This window comes from Mercenaria mercenaria, chromosome 16 (assembly GCF_021730395.1).
Source record: "Mercenaria mercenaria strain notata chromosome 16, MADL_Memer_1, whole genome shotgun sequence".
In the NCBI taxonomy this organism is placed as follows: domain Eukaryota; kingdom Metazoa; phylum Mollusca; class Bivalvia; order Venerida; family Veneridae; genus Mercenaria; species Mercenaria mercenaria.
This window is the reverse complement of record NC_069376.1, coordinates 62,840,097-62,860,743: the sequence shown is the minus strand read 5'-3', so window position 1 is coordinate 62,860,743 and position 20,647 is coordinate 62,840,097. Positions and strand designations below refer to the sequence as shown.

The 20,647-nt window shown below is 35.0% G+C and overlaps 1 protein-coding gene and 1 long non-coding RNA gene across 8 annotated transcripts in view; one reads left to right on the top strand and one right to left on the bottom strand.

Moving 5' to 3' along the window:
- The window catches only part of LOC123539742 (potassium channel subfamily T member 2-like), a 171,372-nt gene that overhangs the window by 5,637 nt on the left and 145,088 nt on the right, over nt 1-20,647 (top strand). For 5 of the 7 annotated variants that reach the window (XM_045324484.2, XM_045324482.2, XM_045324487.2 and 2 more), the window contains exons 1-2: nt 6,211-6,423; nt 12,249-12,326. In XM_045324484.2, coding sequence (XP_045180419.2) covers nt 6,275-6,423; nt 12,249-12,326 — 227 coding nt within the window. In that variant the 5' untranslated portion in view covers nt 6,211-6,274. Of the gene's footprint in view, nt 1-6,210; nt 6,424-12,248; nt 12,327-20,647 lie in introns of those variants that run through there. The other 2 variants (XM_045324485.2, XM_045324486.2) reach the window with 2 other exon arrangements.
- LOC128549757 (uncharacterized) overlaps nt 1-20,647 on the bottom strand; it is a 132,455-nt gene that overhangs the window by 82,626 nt on the left and 29,182 nt on the right. The window lies entirely within an intron of this gene.

The window sequence follows — 20,647 nt, the reverse complement described above, 5'->3', positions numbered from 1 at the left end:
CTCATTAGAAGCGTCACATTTCCAGAAAAAAGGCACAAGAGTTAGAAATTTGCATTTTCATGATTCCATACTTTTTTGACAGTTCGAGCCGGCAGAGTTGTCGGGATAACAGGGCTGATTCTTAAATTAATAAGCTGGTAATTCACACATATGATCTTTATTCATATTATGTCGAATAGCATTCTGCGTTTTTCGAAAACACTTTGAAAAATGTGTCATTATTTACAAAAACAAAAACACCTATAAATCCCGCACGATAACTCAAACGATAACATGTTTGATAATTATGATTCGTTTCAATACAGAAAATATTTTTGTATAACATTACAGTATGCACTTAACTTCGATAATGCGGGAGTAGTACCTCGAAATTGTATATTTTGATGCGCAACACCCGTGGAGTATCACCGATGGATTCCTGAAGCATGCACATGGTATACATGATGAATTCAATTTCTGAAGCAGCCTATTCAGGACAGCACTGCTCACCAAAGCGGGGGAAGGGTCTAGAAAAGGTAATCTAAACAAAGCTTGCCCAGAACAGTCCGGCCAGCCAGCCGTAGTTGGCGGACTTATCCACTTGCGGGCGGTCGAAATCATAAATGAAGAGGAAAAACCTTACCATCGCAACATGGAACATTCGCACCCTAATGCCCATAAACTGGCATAAAGATCAGTGCTTAGTTGTTATAATGTTAAAGATATGCTGCTCGTGGTCACAAACTTACTGTCACTCCGCCAAAATTTGATTTGAAGAATCAACATATATCGTGTTCTTCTTGCCAGAGTTACCATCTTTTTGATAGTGAGTTGTGTATTGGGGCTGATATAGTTTCCGATTTTATGATTGAGCTTATAAGGATCTTACATGCCTGCCTGTGTAAGACGGGGTTTTCCCTACCCGAGGGACAGTGTGGAATGGAAAACCGAGCGTTAACGAGGTTTTTTATCCATGCTGTCCCGAGGGTAGGGAAAACAGCTGTCTTACACAGGCAGACATGTTAGATCATTTTTCTTGCCTATCATGTTCAAAATAGATCGTGGAGACAAATAGGTTAGGGTATTTCCTGACATTATTTATAAAGTTTATGACGTCACAATGGTACCAGTACTATGTGACGTCACCTTAGTGCACGCTATTCTAGACAAGGTTTTTCCCTAGGGAAAGACAGGAATATCTATCCCCGGCGCGTGCTCGGATAAATGTATACTTTCCCCACTGGCACTAGAACCGCAAATTTAGCTTTGAGTGGTCTATTTTCATAAATATGTGCATTATTTTTCAATTTATAAAGAAATATAAAAGAAATGGTGCCTTATTATATATTACGTCCCACCCTCTGTTCTTATATTAAAACATGGTAATGAACGGAATCCGACATCGCTCCGTTTCGCCGGTCATAACTTTCCGTAGAAATAAGCTATCGCTGATACTCATGTACCGATCGGAAGGTCTTACATTTATTTAACAATGACAACAAGAAATCCCCACCAAAGAATGCTATTTCTGCAGAAATCAAGCGAATTTTATCGCTTTCGGAATTATTTACATCTCGATCACCCATCAACTTCCGCTTTTACCAAGTGCGAGCGATCTCATTGGACGGAACAAAAAGAGTCAAATGGCGCGATATATGAATGTAAAAAATCAAAACGAACCAGAACAGTATATTTTTCTGTATAACTTCTTTTGGAAAAAGTCATGAATGAGAAAATATCCAGAACGATTTGTCCAACAGAAATAGTATAGTGGTATCCTGCTTTTATGAACAAAATAATATAATTTTTCATTTTGATTTGCCGTGGTACTAAGATGTAATTGATTGGGCAAATCAAATTGAAAAATTACATTATTTTGTTCATAAAAGCAGGATACCACTATACTATTTCTGTTGGACAAATCGTTCTGGATATTTTCTCATTCATGACTTTTTCCAAAAGAAGTTATACAGAAAAATATACTGTTCTGGTCCGTTTGGATTTTTTACATTCAAATATCGCGCCATTTGACTCTTTTTTTTTCCGTCCAATGAGATCGCTCGCACTTGGTAAAAGCGGAAGTTGATGGGTGATCGAGATGTAAATAATTCCGAAAGCGATAAAATTCGCTTGATTTCTGCAGAAATAGCATTCTTTGGTGGGGATTTCTTGTTGTCATTGTTAAATAAATGTAAGACCTTCCGATCGGTACATGAGTATCAGCGATAGCTTATTTCTACGGAAAGTTATGACCGGCGAAACGGAGCGATGTCGGATTCCGTTCATTACCATGTTTTAATATAAGAACAGAGGGTGGGACGTAATATATAATAAGGCACCATTTCTTTTATATTTCTTTATAAATTGAAAAATAATGCACATATTTATGAAAATAGACCACTCAAAGCTAAATTTGCGGTTCTAGTGCCAGTGACTTTCCCCGCCAGGTAGGCAAGAATAATGCGTCTGTATATCACTTTTCTTTCAAAGAATAATTTTGTTAACTTTTATAATCTTTTGCAATCTTTCTTAGTCTTCTGTATATGTCCTCGTTCTATGGAGTTATTACAAGAGATGGAAAATCAGTAGTTTAGAAGTGAGTAGCATACGAATTCTTGTCTTTTCGTATTCATTTACTATTACAGGGTTTCAGCATCGGGACAAAGTAACAAAGGTGAAAAATTTCAAGCTTCAAATTATAGCCTTTTACAGGCCAGTGTCTTTATCCTGTATAGCTTGTAAGATCTCAAAGCACATACTAGTTAGTAATATTTTAGATCATTTAGATAAATTTAATATCCTGGTGGACAATCAGATGGTTGTCGAGCCCGGCGGTCTTGCGAAACCCGACTAGTGGGTTTTATTCATGATTTAGCTCAGTTAGTACAGCGGGACCAGGTTGATGTTGCCATCATGGATTTCTCCAAAGCCTTTAATGTAGTCCACCAGACTGCTCTTAACATTTGCCCATTATGGCATCAGGGGCTCTACTCATTCTTGGATAAAAGCATTTCTAGGAGTTCTAGCATAAAACTGCTATTCTAGCATAAAACTGCTATTCTTGTCACTTTTCGGGGGTGTTTTAACAGGAGAGAAAACGTGTGTTAACAGAGATATTCTCGCGCTCGCGTGCTGTTATAACACCTTTTTATATATGCGCGTTCCGTGGCAAAGCGTAAACGTCATTCAGCCCCAAAACGGATAATTCAAAACGAAATGACGTCAACGTAAATAAACAACTCAGACATTTCGTGAAAATTTAATAAGGATGAGTGACATTGTATTCATTTATCAGTTTTTACGCGTTTTATGCTAGAATAGCGTTAGCGCATGTTTATTTCGTGTTATAACATTTGCAGAATCCCTCGGGATACGTTGCTACCCTCGCCCTAACGGGCTCGGGCACCAACCAATCCAGGCGAGGGTACCAACGTATCCCGAGGGATTCTGCAGATGTTATAACACGAAAAAACATGCGTTATCCCTACATTATTGTCACTTTTAGGGGGTGTTTTAACAGGAGAGAAAACGTGTGTTAACAGAACGATTCTCGCGCTACGTGCTGTTATAACACATTTTTGTATATGCGCGTTCCGTGGCAAAGCGTAAACGTATTACGGCCCCAAAACGGACAATTCAAAAGAAAATGACGTCAACGTGAAAAAAACAACGTAGACTTTACCGCGCATTTCATTGAAATGTAATGACGTTGAGGGACAATGTATCTGTTTACTTGATTTTTACGCGGTTTATGCTCGAATAGCGTTTGCGTATGTTCTTTTCGTGTCATAACATCTTCAGAATCCCTCGGGAATCGTTGGTACACTCGCCCTACTGGGCTCGGGTACCAACCAATTCCTCGGGATTCTGCAGATGTTATAACACGAAAAAACATGCGTTATTCATACAATCGAACTCAAAACGTTGTGGTCGATGGGGCAACATCCAGTTGGGCTCCTGTTATATCAGGCGTCCCTCAAGGGTCAGTACCTCTCCCATTTCTGCTTTACATAAATGACCTACCTCCGTCTGTGTCTTCCAGCGGATAACTGTGTAGTTGATAGGACAATAAACTCACAGAATGATTCAGCTCAGCTGCAAGGAGACCTTGACAGTTTATCACTATGGGAGCGGAAATTGAAGATGTCATTCAGTTTTAACAAATGTCACATACTGCATGTCTCTAGGTCCAGAAAACCTTTAAATACAGTCTACACCTTGCATAATCAGCCTCTGTCTGTTGTCAGTCAAGCCACCTATTTAGGCGTGGAAGTATCATCAAATTTATCTCGTTCTCTTCATGTAAATAAAGTTTCTAATAAAGCTAGTCAGAGCTTAGGCTTATTAAAACGAAACATACATTCTTCTAAAGGTTCTAAATATAAGTATTAAAAGTAGTCAAAAGTGCAAACACTTTTCAAAACAAGTCACTTTATTTTTAACCAACGTTTCGGCTACATTATCCTTCTTCAGGGTTCAAAATAAACATAACAAAGGAAGTGACGTCAACGTCAAACGACGTCGACGACGACAACGTCAACATTTAACAAAGAGTTTGGCGAAAAATCATAAAAGATTCTACTAAGTCAGCTGCTTATAATACTATTGTAGGACCAACTTTAGAATATTGTTCTAGTGTATGGGATCCTTACCATCAGAAGGATATAGATAAACTAGAAAACATTCAAAGACAAACTGCAAGATTTGTAATAAATAATTATAGCAAAGCCCCGTGCACAGTCACGAATATCATAAAAGACTTAAATTGGAATACATTGCAATTTAGAAGACAATATAGTAGACTAATTTTATTTCACAAAATAGTTTATTATCATGTAGATGCTGATCCAAAGTAATATGTGACACCTTACACGAAACAGTCCAGACACTATGTACAATCATCTGGCATTTCAGATTCTATCTATTATAGCTGATTATTATTTTCCCCTAAAATAGGTGTTCAGAGGAACACATTACCATCTCATGTAGCCAGTGTTTAATCAGTTAGCACTGGCTACAATGATGTTTACACCGTAATTCCAGTATATATATATTTTTTATTTTATCCTGTTTTTAACCCTACTATAGTAACGTTTTCCTTTCTGCAAAACAGTTTTTGTGTATATAATATTCCCAGTTGAGGGAATTAAGGTTTAAGGTGTTAGGTTTTCGCACCTTTTTATCACAACTATTAGGAAGCACTCGGTGGATTGAGTAGTCTAGGGCACCTGGCAGTCTTTTACTTCCTCTACCCCCCTACCCCCCCCCCCCCCCCCCCCCCCCCAACCCCACACCCACGCGCGCGCATGGCCATAATGTACCATTATTGAACGTTAGGAATTACTGTAGTAGAAGAAAGAAGAAGAAGAAGAAGATAACTTTCATAAATGATTTACCTACAATAAGCACAATATAAGTTACTGATACTCCAAGTTATTGAATACATTTAGTAGGTTTTAACAATCTTCGGGAGGAGTCGCTCGTATGGGTTTCCAGTTGAGACTGTAAACTTGGTAAGCTTACAAACGTTGAAGCCTGTAAATACAGGGAAATAATTACCTTTTAAGCAAAGCATTCATAAAGCTGTACAAAATACATCTTTACTCAGTTAGTGATACAGATTTTTTTTCACTGATCAAGTATTGAAATAAAAGAAAAATCCGACGGAAAATTATAGATTAAAATTCCGTGAAAAGCCATGTTTTGTCAGGAGTGCTACAAATCATCCAAGACTGTTTGAATTGAGGAAGCATTTAGAATTAGGCCAAAAAAATGTTTAGTTTCTCTGGCCACTTTTTGTAAATTTAATGAGGCAGTGCGGATTTATTTTTATTTTTTATCTTATTTTTTATTAACGACATTGCCCGTTTTATATGGTATGTGTACAACCATTTTTAACACACTAAAAGACATTGCATCTTTAATAGTGGCATTTTGTACATACCGGCTTAAAAATCACTGAAACAGTCTGATTATTGCTCCGCTCATTTTGTTAGATTGTACATTATTCGGGACCACGAGCAAACCGTGAAATTCAAAACTGTTTAGATAAGGACTAATGATTATCTCATAGAAAATAAACTTTTGCGCCTTATCATGATCGAAAAAGTCTATTGAGGATACAGTCATTTAATAATTTTAGTCAGATCCCTGCAAAAACGTTACTGCAGTACTACTTTATTATCTTTGGGTTAATTATATTGACACTGGTTCTCGGCAGTCCACACTACTGCATTTCGAAATCGGGGAAACCAAGTCGGAATCAAAACAAAGTAAGACGACAGAAAAAGGAAATATGGAGAAAATAGAGTTTTCTCCTATGAGGATCGATGAAGAAAACTCAGCTACATCAAAGTTATTTGATGACAATTATGAGGACGAAATAAGATTAAACAAAAGGACGTTTCATCTCAATTTATTAGATAAAACTGACATCAACGAACGGTAAACATTTGTTTTAACTTAAGTGGGTGGGGTGTGGTCCTTCCTTGAGTCGTGTTTGTGTGTTTTTAAGGTGTTCAGTTTTGACATCATCTCGTATCCTTACGGAATGAATGAAAATACATAATGGGAGATAAATCTATAAATTAATCATCCAGTCTGATTGTTACAGATCACCAAATTATTAGTATCTATATCAAAACTCATTTTTCCCATGCACCATACCAGTTTGGAATGCTTTACGCAACACTGTCGTATCTGCGCCGAGCTTGGATGCGTTAAAGTCTTCTGTCCAGTTGCTCCCCGGACTCTGCTTAGGTGAAGAATAGTCTTGCAGTGTATTTATACGTTTGGCATAAGTCATTTTAACAATTAGCACACATGTTGAAGATGCGTTTCTCACTCTTCCATTTGCAGTTTTTAACCCTCTCCAGTCGATGTCCACAGAGGTGTTGGAGAGTACGTCGTTGAAATTGAAGTTTTTTCAGCTTGAATTAAATTGGGATGTTAGCCAAAATGTCCCCTAGTCAAAACACCCCCATTTTGGTCAGAACACTCCCCTTTAAAAAATTACCAAGTCAAAACACCCCTTAATAAAAATATGTGCATGTATATGCATATTGTTTCAAATAAACATTGTAAAATACTGTTATATATTGATGATCAATGTTTTTAGCTCGAATATATAGGAATTAAGTATGTAGAGCTATCTTGCCTGACCGTGTGATGTCTTCCGCGTCCCCACCTGGTTAAAGTTTTGATGCACTTTCCCTTTATCTTTGTTATTTATCCCCCCGCCAAAGGCGAAGGGGATATTAGAAATGCTCTCCATCCATGTGTGCGTGCGTGCGTCTGTCCGCAACGATCTTTGTCCGGAGCATAACTCCAAAAGTACTGGAGGGATTTTCTTCAAACTTCATACACTGATAGAACACATTGGGAGGAAGTGCAGTGTGCAAGAACAATTACTCTACCTTGCCTATTTTTTGAGTTATTCCCCTTTATCTTATTTTCTTAAAAAAATTTTTCCGGAGCATAACTCCAAAAGTACTGGAGGGATTTTCTTCAAACTTCATACACTGATAGAACACATTGGGAGGAAGTGCAGTGTGCAAGGACAATAACTCTACCATGCCTTTTTTTAAGTTATTCCCCTTTATCTTATTTTCTTAAAAAAATTTGTCCAGAGCATAACTCCAAAAGTATTGGAGGGATTTTCTTCAAACTTCATACACTGATAGAACACATTGGGAGGAAGTGCAATGTGCAAGAACAATAACTCTACCTTGCTTATTTTTTGAGTTATTTCCCTTTATCATATTTTCTTAAAAAAATTTTTTGGAGCATATCTTTTTCATGCATGGAGGGATTTTGATATATCTTGGCACAAATGTTCACCACCACGAGGCGGAGTGTCATGCGTAAGAACCAAGTCCCTAGGTCTAAGGTCAAGGTCACACTTAGAGGTCAAAGGATACAAGAATGAAAACCTTGTCCGGAGCATTTCTTCTTCATGCATAGAGGGATTTTGATATAACTTGGCACAAATGTTCACCACCATGAGACAGAGTGCGCAAGATCCAGGTCCTTAGGTCTAAGGTCAAGGTCACACTTAGAGGCCAAAGGTCAGATACAAGAATGACTTTGTCCGACACATTTCTTCTTCATGCATGGAGGGATTTTGATGTAACTTGGCACAATTATACACCATCATGAGACGAAGTGTCATGCGCAGTTCCCTTCTTTAGAATTACTTCCCTTTGTTGTTACTTTAAATAGCTTTTATTGTAACTTTTTCATTACTAGTCGTAGGGAAAAATCAAGACCACTTTTCTGTAGTACAACATGCATGCTACATCCAATTTTGAGGTGTATTTTGACCAATCTCTACCTGGTAAAGATTTTTGTGTGGACTTACAATTTTTTTTATTTCTTTTTTTAAGATTAACTTCCCTTAGTTGTTACTATAAATAACTTATATTGTAACATTTTTATAATTGACCGTAGGGAAAAAACAAGACCACTTTTCTGTGGTACATCATGGATGTTACTTTCCAATTTTAGGTGTATTTTAAGATATCTCTACCTGGTAAGGAGTTTTTTTGTGGACTAGAAAAACAAAAGACGTACAATGATTACTGAACAACCACAAAATTAAAATTCCATTTGCAAATACAGCTGCTAGAGTAAAGAAATTTGCTGTGACAGGCATATATTGTGACATTCTGTCACTCTTGTTCCCTGTTAGCTTTCCATTCCTTCTTTTTACAGCAGCCATATAGAAAAACATCATAGCTATACTGTTCATGAAAATTAATAAAATTTAGCAGTAAACCACCTCACCACTGACTTATTCTTTCTTCCACATCTTTAAAACCCCTGATGCGGACCACAACGAAACGGTTCTTCAAAGTTTTCCCCAAAATTAATACTTTCAGACACTAACTTGCCAGGAACTTTAGCCTTCAATTATAATATGCCCGGCGGGGGGATTGGCCATGTCTAACATGGCTCTTGTTACTTGATGGATTTGCTTCAAATTTAAAATAGTTATTCCTAGCTATAACCCACATTATATGGCACAAGGGTCTCAACTCTGGCACCATCTTTATAAATTAAGATACTATGGAATAACTTTAAGTGCTCTCAACTAGATATCTGATTTTCTAGAGGATAGACCCCAAAAGTCCCTGAAGGTGAAATATGAAAGGAAGTGTGTAACCTCTGGGGTCCCCAAGGGCATGATTCTGGGTCCTGTCCTGTGCTAAATCTACATCATTGATTTTGCTGACATACTGTATAAAACACAGCACTTCAAGACTCCTTTTAGATGATAGCATAATTTATAGAGAAATTAAAACTTTAAATGACTGTAAATTTTTTCATTCTGATTTGTAAGCTACTGGTAAATGGGAAGAGGATTTGTTGATGCAGTACCTTCCTGATAAATGTAATATTCTTAGTATTACACAGAAAAAAATTCCATTCAGTTTAATTATAAACTTGCCATCATGCTCTGATTAACAGATTTAAATAGGCCTTCATTAGAGATATTAAGAAGAACTAGAGCTTGTTTAATAATATTCTTTTAGATAGTCCATCATGTATTAGCTATATTTATAAATACCAGCTGATTTAAGAATGAGGTATGGACATGTTAACATATACAGCAGCTGTCAGCTTCAGACACATTGGCACAACCAAAGATTCCTACAAATATTCATTTTTTCCTAGAACTGTAGGACATAGAACATGTTGCCCTCTGTCGCACACACAGCAGTCACAGTTGACTCCTTCAAAGCTGTTGTCACTGTGTGTGTTCTAATCTCTGCCCTCAGCCTAAACTACAACCAGTGTACAGAGTTTTAATCATGTAAGATTTGGTAAGTTTACTGTTTCTCATATGTATAAATTTGATAAGTAAAAACACCATAAATTTTAATCAGAGCCTACATATAATAATCTTCAGCGATATGAAGGAGTATAGTAACTTGAAGTAGAAGAAGGGAAAAATAATAACCAAAAGTGATCTGGAACTTTCCGGGCATTTTTTGTAAAAATTAAAACAACAGTTTTTAATATATTTTCTTCATGATATTGAAAAGTATACCTCAGCAGAGGGGAAGCAGGGTTCAGGTAGAAAATCTATCCAAATATGGTGTAAGGTGGCCTCCCACTAGAAGTTGAGCAGGAGTAAAAATTAAAACTTGTTCAGATTAGGCTATATATATGGGCTAGTCTGGTCAGATTTTGATAGAATATGACAGTTTCAGTGCGAAGAGAAAGTGTAGAAAAACTTAAAATATTTCAATTTCACTGTTTATGGTGTATTTTATAAATATGCATATTTACAGCCTAAATATTGCTAATTACTAGGTGTCAAAGGTGAGATTAGGTATATTTTACAGTAAAAGTGTGTGATTTTTGCACAGTTTAGAGCAAAAAGTGATAAAATAAGCCCCAGCAAGGAAAAGAGGCTAGAAATTATGTCGCGACTGAAGCTTAGCTGTTTCGGAGGAAATTTGACCAGTAAACTGAAACATCCGTAAAACCTTAAAAACTGATTTTATAAAGCTGTAACTGGTAATTTTCTCATGCATTAAAGTTACTTGCACAATTTTAGGTGAAAATTGCACTTTAATAATATAGAAGTTTTTCCTAAAAGGACTGATTACACCAAATAGGAAGTGACTACTCAGTGTTACGTGTGAAGTAGTCTAAAATGTTGTTGATGACATTTGTTTTAACAAGTCATAAAGGATGTAACAGTTACATTTTTTGGCTTAGTTGTATTGAGAAAAGTTCTAGACCACTTTCATTGTGAATTTCCAGGTTTAGTTTTATTCATTGAGAAAATGACCATATATGCATAAACAACAAATTTTAGGGGGAGATACATGTTTTTCAGAACAGGTTAATTTTCTTATATATAACAAAACATCTCAATATGTTTTTTTTTAATTTTTGGTAAGAAGACATGTCATTCTGAATGGCTATATATGATTTCTATGTCATTGAAATGATTCAAACTTAAAATGGTTGTTCCACATCTTCACCCACACCATATGACACAAGGTCCATAATGCTGGCACCAGTATGTTATAACTTATGCCCTCTTTTTACTTAAAATATCAGGTTCAAGTTGTGATGCAATATCTCAATTATTACTAAACGGATTTGATTCAAACTTTAAACAGTTATTCCACATTATTAATCACATGATATGACACAATGGTGAATTACTTTTGCGAAAAATTTACATGAATTATGTCCCTTTTATACTTATTTAATGTTTTGACACACTTTATCCCTGTTATTACTTAATACTTTTGACACAGATTTAAGTATTATCTTCATCCACATTGGAGTCATTAAACACTGCAGTGACATCTGCAACTTCCTCAGATGTGCCCAATTTCACTATTCAGCATTGAAATAGTCGAATACGCTATTTCCTATGACAGCTCTTGTTAAAACTACTACTTACGGACTATTATGGACGAGATTTCTCAAGTATGTTATAAAATTTTTAGGCAACCACAGCAAAAATAGAAAAAGCTTTAAATAACTTTTTAATGATCAGCTTGATGATTGTTCACCAAACTCTGTCAAAAGGTCAAGGTCCGCCTTAGGCAAGTGACTTGGACTCAATCGGACCTCTTATATAAACTAAAGAGTATCATCTTTCATAATAATAGTACCATATTCCCCAATTGGCATGCTCACCCAATAAAAGCAACTCCCATTCTCCCATTAATGATATTTACAACTATTTTAACATAGTTCTTGTTGATATTCTCTCCATCATGTTTAAGAAGGTAGTTTTTGCTGTAATTCATTGTAACAGGCAGTATTTAGATGATATACGTGACTGTGGTCTGTTTTATTATATTTCTAGGTAAATACAGGAAGTTCATGGTTTTAATTATTAATCACTTCTTCGAAATCCATTTTCTTTCCCTCTCTCTCTGGCTGTATCTCTCAAAAACATGGCTGCCAGGTAGTATTGTCACTTTTTATGAAGACTTATGTGGAAAAAAACTTTAAAAATCTTCTTGTTTAAATACCCAATGCCTTGAGCTTAGATATATAGCCTTGTTTACAAATCCTTTTGTTCAAATCATGCCTCTGGGGTCAAAGTTGGGGTGGAAAGTGGCCCTGCTTAGGGCCCCTGTGTCCTTGGTTCCTCTCCAAAGTCCCATATAGACATGACTTCTTAATGGGGTTCCTTATTGCTGCTTTCTGTTTGGAGATGATGAATTTCAATTTCTCCAACTTTGTTAATAAATAATTTGATCTTTAAAATGCAGTATATTCTTTTTTTTCAGAGAGCTGATGAGAAACGCAGCAGCGGAGGAGTTGATTAAAGTTGCTAGTGATGACAGTCTCGCTGATGCAAAAACTGGGTAAGGAAATACATCACATTGAAACTAACAATACAGTAAAACCTGCCTACAAAACCACACTTGGGAAACATAAAATGTGGATTTTATTGGCACGTAGACTCGATTCACAGACTGATATACACTGTAAATGTTAGAAAAGGGAGCAAGACCAGCAGTCTTTAGAGCCATATGGTCTCTGGTCAGAGGTGGTCTTTAGCACAGCTTTGACTGTATTTATAACTTGTACGTATCCTTGTACAATGAAACCCATATACTGTATAAATAGGACACTAGAGAGAGCCAAAAAGTGTTTATTTTACAGATCTTTAGAGACAGATGGTCTCAGTGCACAGGTGTTTTAAGGACAGGTATCATCGTAGTTGTGAATAGCTGTTTAACTCAAAAGAATTACAGGGCTCCAATGTTAAGCACTTGCATACACACAAAATGACAGTGAAGATGAGATTGATTTTTGTAGATGCATGCATTTAGGCAGCTGTACTTAACATACAACTTGTTTAAATGGGTCAACCATGTTGTTGTACTTATAAAATAGACTGGCCCGGTTTATAGGTTGGTCAGGGCTATGATGTGTTGTATTTTGCCATCGAAATATTTCTATAGAATGCTTCTTCCCCTTCCGTTTGGATCAGTCCATGTTTACAAACAGGTTTGTTTATTTTATGGACTGTGCCTTGAATTCTGATTTCCATGACTGTATTTTAACAAACACAAAAGAAAGTTTTCAGATGCATGAAATTCTGGAAGGAAAAATGTTACTCAAAATTGCAAGTTACATTGTGATTTTACCAGTTGAAATTTCTTCTTCCTCTTGATAAGATTTGTTTATAGTCCTGAGTTTAAAATTTATAGCCCTGAATTAAGTAATCTATGGCATGGGGTTTAATAATTTATAGACTTAAATTTAGTAATTTCAGATGTAGATAGTTGATTAATGCATAACTTTTTCAACCTTTATACAGCATTTAGCCCTGTTGTCATAGGTAGTTGGAAGCCCTTTAGTATAGGCTTACTTTCTTATGCTATTGCAGTACTTGTGATTTTGCTGATTTTGCTCTTGCACTGCTCATTATTTTGCTGATTTTGCTATTGCAGTACATGTGATTTTGCTGATTTTGCTGTTGCAGTACATGTGATTTTGCTATTGCAGTACATGCAATTTTGCTGATTTTGCTATAGCAGTACTTGTGATTTTGCTGATTTTGCTATTGCAATACTCATGAATTTGTTATTGCACTACTGGTGGTTTTGCTATTGCACTACTTGTGATTTTGCTGTAGCAATGCTTGTGATTTTGCTGATTTTGCTATTGCAGGACTCATGAATTTGTTATTGCACTACTTGTGATTTTGCTGTAGCAATGCTTGTGATTTTGCTGATTTTGCTATTGCAGTACTCATGAATTTGTTATTGCACTACTTGTGATTTTGCTATTAGTACTTGTGATTTTGCTGATTTTGCTATAGCAGTACTTGTGCTTTTGCTGATTTTGCTATTGCAGTACTCGTGATTTTGCTGATTTTCTATGCAGTACTCGTGATTTTGCTGATTTTGTTATTTCTATGCTTTACATAATTTTCATTCTGTCAAGAACAAGTTTAGAAGATGGAATCACAAAATATTAATTTTTTGTAATTGTAAATATTTGTTTTTTCGTTTTCCAGAGGAGTGTTTTCTCTATCTGTTAGTATTTTCTCTTTTGAGAAGAGATTTTCTCTTCTAAGAGGTGTTTATGTTTTCTCTTCTATTGTGCGTTTTATTTGACCTGGCTGGCGGGGCGAAGTTAATCTGTGACTTATGCAGATAAGGGTAATCTCAAAAAACGAGCAAAACAGGTAGAATAACATAATTGTTTTATTCCGTAGTCTTTCGGTAACCAACAACTAAAATTCAATGTTACATTGGTTACAATGTAAGGTAGAAAGCCATTGAATAAGAAATCAGCGTGCACCGTATTTCATGTTACATTAAATGTATATAATTGATTTTTATTACACACGTAAAATGGTAACACAGAGTGACCAAAATAGAAGCATAATTTCAAAAGTCTTCAGCTTCTTTAAAATCTTAGCAGCCTTACAAGTTACCACCAGGTGCATGCACCCTAAGAACGTCCATAGCTACTGGCGTCAATGAAAGAACCGTGCTGCCTGTTGTCAAGGAAAAAGGAAATGCTCATCATCCAGCTATAGTAACCAAGAAGACCAGGTACAAAAGCATAGACAGTTTTGATGAGACGGCAGTGCAGAACAAAATTCTTTAGTTTTACACCGTTCGCTGCCAGCTTCCCGCACTACAGAACCTTCTTTATGCTCTTCGGGAAGATCTGGCATATCCTGAAACCGTTCTCACCTACATAAGACCTTGCACCAACTAGGTTTCAAATGAAAAAAGATGAAAAGCCGAAGAAAGGTCTTGGTAGGAAAGCAGGCAGTTTTGGAGCAGAGACTGCGCTTCTATGAACTGAACGCCTTTGGGATCACATGGTTTATATAGACTTATATTGGGAAAAACTTTGAAAATCTTTTTGCACAAAACCACATGACCTAGGGCTTTGATATTTGGTATGTAGCATCATATTGTAGTCCTTTACCAAGATTATTCAGATCGTACCCCTGAAGTTAAAAATGGTCCCGCCCCGTGGCACATGGTAAATAGACTTGTATAGGAAAATTTTCCAAAATCTTGCAAGGCTCACAGTTCAGATATTTGGTATGTAAGATTGTGTTGTGGTCCTCTACTAAGTTTATTCAACTTCTGCCCCTGAGGGTCTCAAGGCTGGGGCCACATGTTGTAAATAGACTTCTATATAGTACAAGATAAGAGCTATAGGGTAGCTTTTTTCTTGAATATTGACCTGATGTCAAGCACTTACAAACAAGTATTGGCACCTGCAAGCGGTACTCTTGTTTTCATGTTAAATTAAAAAATATACTGGTTTTCAATAACTCACAGAAACATGTTATAAAACCTTTAATAAATTATGAGAGGACAATTATGAGTTGTTCGAAATTTATGTCTCGTAAAATGTTTTGTGATTTTATCTAAGGATATTAAGTCTGTATTATGACCTCAGTTAAACCACTTAAAAAATGGCCTTGCGGATTTTGAGAAATTAATGAAGCGTTTCCCAAGGTGATGAGGTAAAATAAGTTAATTGTGTAATGGAAAACTCCATTGATTGTTTGGGTTTATTTGATGTAAACATCCTCTAGCCAGATATGGTATAAATCCTTTTCTTTCTCTTTTGTCATATTTTTTAAAACTTAGTTGTTCTGTAGTGAAATTCTGTTCCAAATCGCTGTTTAGGGAGGGTTTGTTTTTAGCTTAAGTATAAAAATCTTCCATTGACAATGCGGTATGTTTTGAATTCATTTAATTTTACTTTATGTTAGATTTGGCAGTTTAAATGTTGACAAACTGTGATAAGAAAATACTGCTTTCATGATAATGCCCATACATTATATATGCTGCATTTTTCTTAAAGTGAAACATTCAGGTTTTTTTTGTTGTAAAATTGAAGTAATTTCAAAACTCGTTAAAATAGTGTTTTGTAAAAGTTGTCCTTGGTATCAACTGATTGATTAACATATTTTGTTATGTTTCAAATTGTAGAGTAAAACAATGCCTTAAAAAAAGTAAATGTCTGAGTTGCTAAGTATAATGATAATAAATAAAACCGGATTTCCACATAAATTTGATGAAATATAGTATTGTTTTTCAGTCAATTCTTTTATGTCTCCGTGTCAGATATACATTTTTTTATTTTACTACGCAGATTGTTTGTTCAAATATTTTTCTCCATTGATGAACAAGTACCTTTAAAGATAGACATGTAATAAAAAATCAAAGTCAAAAGTTGTATATTTGGACTTGTTTTAAACATTGTGTTAAAGGTAAATATGTAAAGAATTTTTAGTGAGTAAATTTTAAAGTAATTATAGACAGTAAGACTTAAAAAAAGAAGTTTTATTACATTATTTACGGCTTCTGTCTATTCATGTTTTGCGCCAGAGTAATGGTAGTCTCAGAAAAAAAGGTAGCTTTATAAAATTTTGTAACTAAGATATTAATTTCTAACTTGAATATTACTGGTTGAAATGACACAATAGGGATTGAAAGTATATATTGATTTTACTGGCTGCAGTTTAAATGTTCTATGAAGTAAAATCGCTGTGAAGGTGATTGTTTCCTCCAGCATGGATGTTTCAAGCCCCTGGGCTCCTCGAGCATTTATGTGATCTGCGGGTTTTTATTTTCTATGTTTGAAATGCACCTTGAGCATTTTCAAACTCCAACACAGTGTTACTTCCCCCTATCGGTACAACACAGATTTACTTCCCCTTATCAGTACAGTATTATAAATTGGGCTGAATTTCAGCCAGGTTACATTTTTCATTATTTTAATTTTGTTGTACAGAGTTTTTATCTCAGTAGTTAAATATTATACATTTTGTTTGTAAAACGAGCAAAAAGCTAAGAAATAATGCAGTAATACTAAAATTACTTCTTTTTCAGGTGTTGTATCGCGCATCTGCTAAACATGTAAACAATGAAATTACTTGACGGTATTTTGAATACAGTAAGAGAACTTGACGAGTGGCATATTGCAAAATATAGATATATCAGATATTTTCATTGTGTTCTTAAAGGTTGTGACGTAAACTTCAATTTGACTGTAGATTAAGGCAAGCATTTGATTTACCCGGCGTTGCCAAGTGCGCGGCAATTTTAGGATCAAATGGTTGTACCATCATCACGTGATTTGCTTGAAGGCAAGGATGATTGTTTACTGCGCGGAGGTTTGAGCATTTTGCTCAATGCAGTCAGTTTTTAGCTTGACTTTCCGAAGAATAGTCCAAGCTATTCTACTCACGCGATCTGGCATTGGCATCACACCTTGGTTAAAGTTATGCATGCAAGTACGTATATAGCTTCATTTAAAACTTATTTTCTCCTTTTCTAGGTCAAGTACCAACCTCACTAGGTCAAGTCCCATAACTCTGACATGTATTTTGGCCAAATTTTGCCCCCCTTTGGACTTAAAAAATCCTGGTTAAAGTTTTGGATGCAAGTTACTATCTCCATAACTAATGCAGATATTGAATTGAAACTTGTGTCTTCATGGTTATAAAACTCATTAAAAGCATCCATTCTTATAACATTGACATGCATTTTAGTCAAATTATGCCCCCTTTTGGACTTAGAAAATCCTGGTTAAGTTTTGCATGCAAGTACATATAGCTATTATTTAAAGACATATAGCTTTGAACCTTTTTTTTCTACTGACAGGATCAAGTCCCATAGCTCTAACATGTATTTGGGCAAATTATGCCCCCTTGGAACTTACAAAATCCTTGTTAAAGCTTTAGATGCATGTTACTATCTCCAAAACTAATGCAGATATTGAATTGTAATTTCACATGTGTTTTTGGGGTTATAAAACTAGGTGATAGTATTAAGTCCCATAACTCTTTGGTCAAATTATGCCCCCTTTCGGACTTAGGTTTTGCATGCAAGTTACTATCTTAAAAACTAATGCAAATATTGAATTGAAACTTCACATGTTTCTTCGGGTTTATAAACTAGGTCATAGCATCAAGTCCCATAACTCTGATATGTATTTTGCAAAATTATAATTCCTTTGGAATTTAAAAACTTCTGATTAAAGTTTTTCATGAAAACTAATGCAGATACTGGATTGAAACTCTATAGATATTTTAACATTTAGGGTAATATTCCTGCTTCTGGGACAATGATTCGAATAGTTGAGTATCGGTTGTCTTAAGGACAGCTCTTATTGTATTTCTAGCTATTAAACTCAGGAATTCATTTGACAGGTTTCTGGAAAAATAAGATAATCCTTTGTGCATGCAATAAGTAAAGCCTAACTGATTGGATCATGTGATAAAATGTTGAACTACAGTTGGTTGAAAAAGAAAAAACACATGGAGAAAAACAAATCTGCCATCACATACAGCTCAGTAGATAGAGTGGTGACCTGTGGATTGTGGTCAGTCCGATCTTCAGACTAGGCATATGTTCTCTGTGATGATTTGAAAGAATTAAGACATTGTGTCTGCAATCCTTTTCCCTCCATCTATGATTCATGGGGATAAGTTGGCAGTTAGTTACAGAGAACATTCAGGTTAGTACTGGTACAGAATCCAGGAATAGTGCCTGCCATGACAAAACTGAAAAAGGGCACTAAACCAAAAAAGGTAAACAAACATTGAGAAAGAAAAAATACATTGACCAAACAGAATTAAAAATCAACTGTAGATTTTGATTTTTTTGTAAGATGGTAATCCTGTAAAAAGTAAAAAGTCATGTTGTGTACCAAGTGTAAATACAGCTGTAATGGTTTCCATGAATACAGTGCTACAGTTTCCTCCCTTAGTATACTTTTTTACAGGTGTATTGTGTTAAAAAATAGCAGCTAGTAAATCTAGCTTATTAAGATGTCAAAATTCTTGAATGATTAAAAAAAATTGTTGGTGATCATGTTATGTGTCATTTACGCATGATTGGTGATGATAAATTAACACATCACTGTTGTATATTAGAGCCTAGTAAATAGGACTGTTAGGAAGAACGAAAAACCATCTTAATACAAATTTTGTTTTCTTGAGGGCTGGGCCCATATTCATTAACATTAAAAGTCTGAAACATAGACAAAGACTTGGAAACGACAAATATTAAATTTGCCTTTTACATACTTCGCTTTTTGGAAGTTTTCTTTGACAAAATATTGGTGGTCTGTCTGTAGAAGCAGAGTGCTCACCCTCGCAGTGTTTCAGCACAATTCAGTCTAATTTAAAAGTGACAGAGCAAAAATAAAATTGAGCATTTTTAAACACTGCCCCTGTGAAATAGGTTCATGAACTTCATGAATTTATTCATGAATTTGTAAGAATTCATGAATTATTTCATGAATTATCAAAAAAGTTCATGAACTACAAGGAAAAGTTCACTTACTTAAATTCATGAACTCTCAAGTTCAAGACTATTACTTTCATTTCATGAACTTGTAAATGCAGTTCATGAACATTTCAGAAAATCCATTAAATAATTTAAGAAATTCATGAACTTGAAAATGAAATTCATATAATGATTAAAATTGTGATTCAGGAACTACAGGGTTATGGTTTTCCCCGGTAAAAGATTTTCTAGAACTAGTATTAAATTTTTGAACATTCAAGAACTTCTGAAGAACTTAAAAAACTGTTCCTGAACCAGCATAACAGTTCTTAGACTGTGGTTCAAGAACAATGATGGTTCTTGACCATTGGTTCGAAAACTGCAAAAGTTCAATAACTTACAGAACTTTACCAGTTCCTGAACAGTTACTGTTGGTATTAGACTAAGAACCAAAATTGTTCATGAACACAGGTTCATTAAAAGTACTAAAATTCAAAACCTTTTTCTAGTTCAGTACCAGTTCTTGAACCCAATTGTGAGTTTCTGAACTGTTCATTCATAAAACATAAAACTTAGGTTTATTACCTTTTACAATAATGAATAAGTTCATGAACTGTTCGTGAATGTTCATGAACATTAAATTCATAATGTCACATGATCAGTTTCCATTATTTTGTTGCATGCTGGGAATTTTTTTGCACATGTGATTCAGCAATTTTTGAGAAGTTTGTGCAGCAAAGAAAAAGGGAATATTTATCATACTACAGTTAGGAATGGTTTAAAAGGAACATGAGTATACTGAATATCGAGTAAGTAATTATGGTGTTGTCATCAATCGTTCATTTTAAAAACTATGAAATCCTTTTAAAATGTCACAAGTTTTTACAACCCTGAAATAGTTCATGAATAAAAATTCATGAAAATCAAAATTTATGTTTCATGAATTTCAATATTCAGGAACTTGTTCATGAATTAAAATTCATGAAAATCAAAATTTATGTTTCATGAATTTCGATATTCATGAACTTCTTCGTGAATTAAGATTCATGAATAAATATTCATGAGAATCAAAATTTATGTTTCATGAATTTCAATATTCATGAACTTGTTCATGTATCATTTTTAATTCATGAAACATAAATTTTGACTCTCATGAATATTTATTCATGGACTATTTGATGAATTTGTTCATGAATAAATTCATGAAGTTCATGAACCTTTTTCACAGGGGTCATAATGCCTTTGTTTAAAATGTGGCTCCACATTTTCTGTTATGAACATAAAATATATTAATTTCTTGTTAACTCTTACTTCTGATACCGGTAATTGTTTACTAAACTACTAGTCAAAGGTCTGAATACTGATGAACAATTAAAGAAGAAAGTTTTATTGAATCTATT